Below are 5,702 nucleotides of genomic sequence, written 5' to 3'. Positions count from 1 at the left end.
TGTACTGTCCCTACTTCCCACCTGAAAAAGACAAACATTTTTGCTGTTCCTCACCAGGCTGCACATTACAAGAACAATTTTTGAAGCAGTCTTTATTGTAGTTAACTTGGCTAAAACTTTAACCACCCTCAAATTAATCTTAATGTAGTTAACTATTAAACATGTTAATTACTTGGCACATCCGATTCCTCACTATTTATCAACTAATTAATTAGCTCAACAATCAAGAAATTTAATCCCAGAGGACAATTTTATAGTTTTGTGGAACAATACAGATTTTACCTAGTTAAAATGCTACACTAAGGACATAAGGCCAGGTTTATCTGAGTAGCTTGGGACAACTACCACAACACAATTCAAGGCAGAAGTTATATAACTGTTACAGTAAACTAGCATACGTTGTATTGGATTGGCTGCTTAACTAGCAGAATTTTTTTTTTTTTTTAAATAGCTCACACAAATCAAAAAAAAAAACTTTTTTTTTGATCCATTAAGTTATCTACTTCATACTTAGCATCTTAAAACATTTTTACATGTATTTTCTGCTTGTCGCAGAGGCAACCAAAACAGGGACATCCAAATTTTTGACAGCACTATCAAACTTTTAAGCCATGTGACACGACTAACCTCAGTCACTGGAGAGAATTAACCATTGCATCCCTGTATGTGGGCAGCAAAAGGAATTCTAGTGGATCTCTATGCCAAGGAATAAATAACAACTTGTAACCTCCGCTGTATTGCAGTCAAACTATCGGAGACCACTCACATGAACGAGGATTTGCTATACACATATATATGAATGAGGGCTATATACTTGGGGAAATGTGTTATTTAGGACAAAAACAGAATCTTCTTAACAAATAGAAGCTAAAAATATTGAGCATCACCTTACATTACAAGGCAGTCCAAACTTTCTTCCAAAAGACTGCCTACCTTATATGCTGAACTAGAGGTCAGGAGGAAGTATTGTGCAGGTTCCTTGGCTAAATGTTTAGTTCAGAAATTCTTACTCAAGAATTAACTACTTCAAGACTAATGAATTTGCCTAAATGAAGAAGATTCATATACTAAATAACTAAAAATTAAGTTATTAAACAATACAAAAAACATATTATGATGGGGGGGGGGGGGGGGGGGGGAAAAAGCCATATGAAAAACACTAAGTTTGACTACCAATTAAGAGGGGGGGGGGGGGGCAGAGATGAAGATACAACACAATTCAACAAAAGTATGCTGTACTTTGAAATTTCAATACCTGAACATGAAGTCAGAATTATAGCTATTACAACAGCACACTCCTCCCTCGGGCAGGTTTTGGAATATGCATCTAGAGAGATTGTCTATACACATAAACAAGATCCCAGAGGTTTTTCCCACATTCCCAGACTCGGGTGAAAAAAAGAAAAGAAATAAGCTTAAAAAACCCAGTAAACACAAATCCTTTTAGCCAAAATTTCCACCAATTTTTCTAGCTAGTTAAAGCTGAAGAAGACCAAAAGGAAACTTTTCAGATAACTGTACAGCTCTATTAGGATGCTATTTAACAATATGATTCAGTTAGTCTAAGGTGCACCTCTACTTTGTATTCTGCCCGATATGTAAAGTTAGAAAGTAATAAGGGCTTTGCCTAAGATTACATTCCAGTGAAAACTGTCAAATAATTGAACAGAGGTCTTCAGGTAGAAACATAAGAAGCTTTCAGAAATGCTATAACACCAACAATCTAACCAAACAACAGAGTAAAAAAGAAAAAAGAAAGACAAAAAGAAAAGCAAATAACCTAGTACCCCAAAACTTCACAAATCAGAGCATAATGAAGACAGAACAAATATGATATTTGTTTTGGTAAGTAAAGAAAACTGTTTATTTGTACTCTAATAAGAAAGATTGTTTATAGCTGTATGAACCAATGTGCTATAGCAAAAATAAATCAGTGTCAGCCATGTTGTGAAAGAAAGTGTAGTAAAAACTTAGTCCTAATCAAGTCTGATACATGGAGCCCCAATCAAATAACTTTATAGCAATCTCCCATATTTATTTTGGGACACTGCTCCCAACTAAACAGCATATCATAATATTTATTATTCCCCCCTAGCATACACATTCAAAGTCCATCAGTCCTAATATTAGGAAGAAAATATACTAAGATTCAATGCAAAACTAACCCCTCTTGTATGGTATATACATCAAGAAGTATGTGGTGAAAATAAATAAAGGTACTTACTCAGCATTAAATCCATTCACATGTAAGATCCTCATCTGTTTGACTATTGTGCTTTTACCGGATTCACCAGCACCTAGAAAATGAAAGTAAATCAGTTTCAGATGGAAACATGAGTGATGCAGCAGCACAGCAGACTTTTCTCTTCAGGGGCAAACCTAAAAAAATGAATTACTCAGCACAAGAGCAAAAAAGTGAAGGAAAAAGAAGTAATTGTCACTGGAAGCTGCAGCTGTAGCTAAAAATAAATGCCCAGCTCAAGTCATGTGTCAGATCCAAATCTTGGATCATTTCACTGTCCATTTTTCCAGTTCAACGTTAAAAGCAGATTGAGGGGCCTGGAGGAACAGAGAGGTATAACTTCAAAATGCTGTGGAGAAGAGGAAAATGAAAGGTCTGAATCTACTTATTTTGTCACCACACACTAGTGAACAGAAAGACCAAAATGGAGTCCCCGTTAGATTACAGTGTTTTTCAATGAAAACCTCAAAATCTTTTCCATTAAATTAAAGTTTCTTTCACACAGTAAAAAACCCCCTTTAATTTACACAAGATATGGAAATTATTACCTGTAAATGGATAGCAGCCCCTTGTTCCTCCACTCAAAGAGCTACATAAAATCCCCCTCCTCCAACCTCAGTCTGCATCCTGTAAGCAAACTCCCCATCCTTTCCACATGCTCCAAACCACTCACACCCCAATGGGTTGCAGAGAAGGCCCTCTCCAGACTGCATTGTCTGAGCAGCATCCCCCCCACCCAGCCTCTTCCTCTGTCTCCACACATGCTCTGAACTGCAGAGAAAGCTCCTTCACTTTTAGCCAGCTTCTTACAAGAAGCCCCGTTCTATCTCTGCCCCACCACTTACACCCCTACCAAAAAACATACCTTCTAGTCTGCACATTGCGCCTGCTCTCTCTGCATATGAAAAGGATTCAGCAACAAAATTCAATTGAACTATCCCCACTCACAGATCAGTGGCTTTCTATGCAAAGCAGACAGACATTTTTTGCAGGAGTTAAACCCTGACCTGGCAAAATATACACGCAGATGCTCTTTCGCATCCTTCGGCTGCTTGTTTTCCCATGCTGTTAGCCTGGGTCTAACCAAGAGAAAGCTTATACACAACTCGACGGGGTGGGTTCACAGAGGCACAGTTTGTTTTTAAGATGCCAGGCCTTCCCCAGCACATACTAACAGCAAGCACAAGCCTCCATTTTGAGCCTCACATTCAAAACTGTATTTTACAGTTTTATTTCAAAGTTCATTTTCTATCTATCACACTAACCTCTGCTCTCTTCTTTCCCTTCCCCCTTCTACATGGATTCCCTCCCCCACAAGACCCTCACAATCCAGTCCTCCTTCCAGACAAGGCTCTCTGGGCATTTTGCTGCCCTAATGCCAAGCCTCACTCCTCTTTTTGTCCCCCTTTTCAATGACTCATGTATACAAGCAGGCTAAGAATAGCTTCTGCCCATCATTTTGCAGGTAGGTGAACATTAAACCTTACTGGGCCATTACAGCAAACACAGATACAAACTACAGCATGCAATTAGGACATGCACCAAAACCAATCAAAAGGACAAATGTTTCCAGGTAAGAGATAGACTGGGTTTTCACAGTTGGAAATAGCCTAGACAGTGCAGTACATGTTGTATGTCCTATGATACTTCAGCAGATTGATTAATAATAAACACATTTCCCCTGCAACTTTATGTTAGACAGATTTCAACATTTCACATCAATTTCTGATCAATGTCTTTTTCTTTGTATTTTTTTCTTGAAAAAAAAATATCATAAAAGTATGTGTGTCACTGACACGACAGAGTCTGAAACTTCTTTTAGTCAAATAAAACATCTAGGGACTTATATAAAGCATTATACATTGGTCTGAGTAAGCCCGTTTCCACAATTTGTTGACCACTATGGGACAATAGGGGTACATTAGGGCCCTGTTCTTGCAAACACTTCTCACGTGTGCTTAAAATATACTACCATGGGTAGACCCACTGATTTCCATGGGTCTGCTAACTGTAGGGGGGGAAAAAGCAAGCACACCCCTCTTCACAGCATTACAGATCCATCCAGCAGAACGTACTGAACTGCACAGTTTTATTCTGAATGCATTTACAACACACTCTAATATTAATTATTTTGTGCTTGCAGCGCTCCTCATTTGCCAACTGCAAGTGCTTTAGAAAGAAGGGTAAGTCTAGCACACCACCACAGACAGCCTTTTTTACGATTAACGTATGTACGTTATGGGTTTCACATAATACATGACAGCTACTGTTTCAAATCACATCTAGGTTGTTCACAGGAAAAATAAATGTGAAGAGACCTTTTTTGATCATCATAAACCGCCTGCAAATTTTCATTTTTATAAGTATCTGAACCATTTTCAGCTACCAAAGCTTAAAAAAAGGCATATCAAAACCAATAGGCTTCTATTTTTGAGATCTGTTACTTATTTAAGCCACCAAACCGATTTTTGAGATTTCCCTTTATGTACAGCATTCAGCCTGAGATACGGGAGACTGGTTTCCCTGAAACTGAAAGCCAAGCTATACTGAAAAGAGGGGTTTTCTCCTGAGAACACTGGCAGACCCTTCAGGGCTGCAGATGCTGCTGTAATTCTCCTAGTAATTTCTCCATTTATGTCAAGCCTCGTCCCTTCTTCAATTTAGCACATGAAACATTTCACTAACAGTAACTTATTAAGTCTGTACCCCTGAAAAATTAATTTCAGATGTCACCAGAACCAATTCAGTTTTACTGAGGCCTAACCTATCCTCCATACTAAAAATCCCTCAATACATTCCCAAGCAATACACTCACATAGGAGCAGAAATTGCCAGGATCTGTTATGCCACATCTTAAAATCTATTTTACCACAATAGGACTGCCTGGGAAACAGTTTCTTGTTTGTTCTTTGTTTTTAACACTGGGCCCTTTCAACACCCATTCAACCTGCATTTCTAAATATATCTGCCAAAAACCAAAGCACATGCAAACAACTGGAATCAGCTGTTAAAATAATCTATCAAGACATACACCCCTTCCCCAACACACTCAATCCTCAGCTTATGCAGCACGAAGAAATAACATGCCAAATGAGACAGAGGACAGCGCATGTGTCCGTGACCCTGTTAGTAACAGCCCATTACCCACCGCAACCCTGACATTACACTACACAGCTTCCCCTCCGCACGCATGGCCCCCACCCCGTAACTGCCCATCTTGTTCCTCTTCAGGATTAACATCCCTGCCACAGTCGCCCAAAATACTTTCCTCCTTCCTCTTCTCCAGCCCAATATCCTCCCCACCCCCACCCCTTCAGAGGCTATTTGCCACTACCTCTCCTCCCTGCCCTGGGGTGTAAGATTCATAGACGTCTGGGTCAGAAGGGACCTCAGCAGATCATCGAGTCTGACCCCCTGCCCAGGGCAGGGAAGAGCACTGGGGTAAAGGAAAGAAAGAGCG

The 5,702-nt window shown here is 39.4% G+C and overlaps 1 protein-coding gene across 2 annotated transcripts in view; it reads right to left on the bottom strand.

Moving 5' to 3' along the window:
* GNAS (GNAS complex locus) overlaps positions 1-3,138 on the bottom strand; it is a 134,314-nt gene extending 131,176 nt beyond the window's left edge. For both annotated transcript variants that reach the window (XM_025204696.1, XM_025204697.1), the window contains exons 1-2: positions 3,108-3,138; positions 2,225-2,297 (exon numbers count right to left, since the gene is read on the bottom strand). In XM_025204696.1, coding sequence (XP_025060481.1) covers positions 2,225-2,297; positions 3,108-3,123 — 89 coding nt within the window. In that variant the 5' untranslated portion in view covers positions 3,124-3,138. The remainder of the gene's footprint in view (positions 1-2,224; positions 2,298-3,107) is intronic.
* Between the last annotated feature and the right edge of the window lie 2,564 nt (positions 3,139-5,702).

This window comes from Alligator sinensis, unplaced genomic scaffold (genome assembly GCF_000455745.1).
Source record: "Alligator sinensis unplaced genomic scaffold, ASM45574v1 scaffold970_1, whole genome shotgun sequence".
NCBI lineage: Eukaryota > Metazoa > Chordata > Crocodylia > Alligatoridae > Alligator > Alligator sinensis.
The sequence above is the reverse complement of the archived record's forward strand: the minus strand, read 5'-3'. Positions and strand labels throughout refer to the sequence as shown.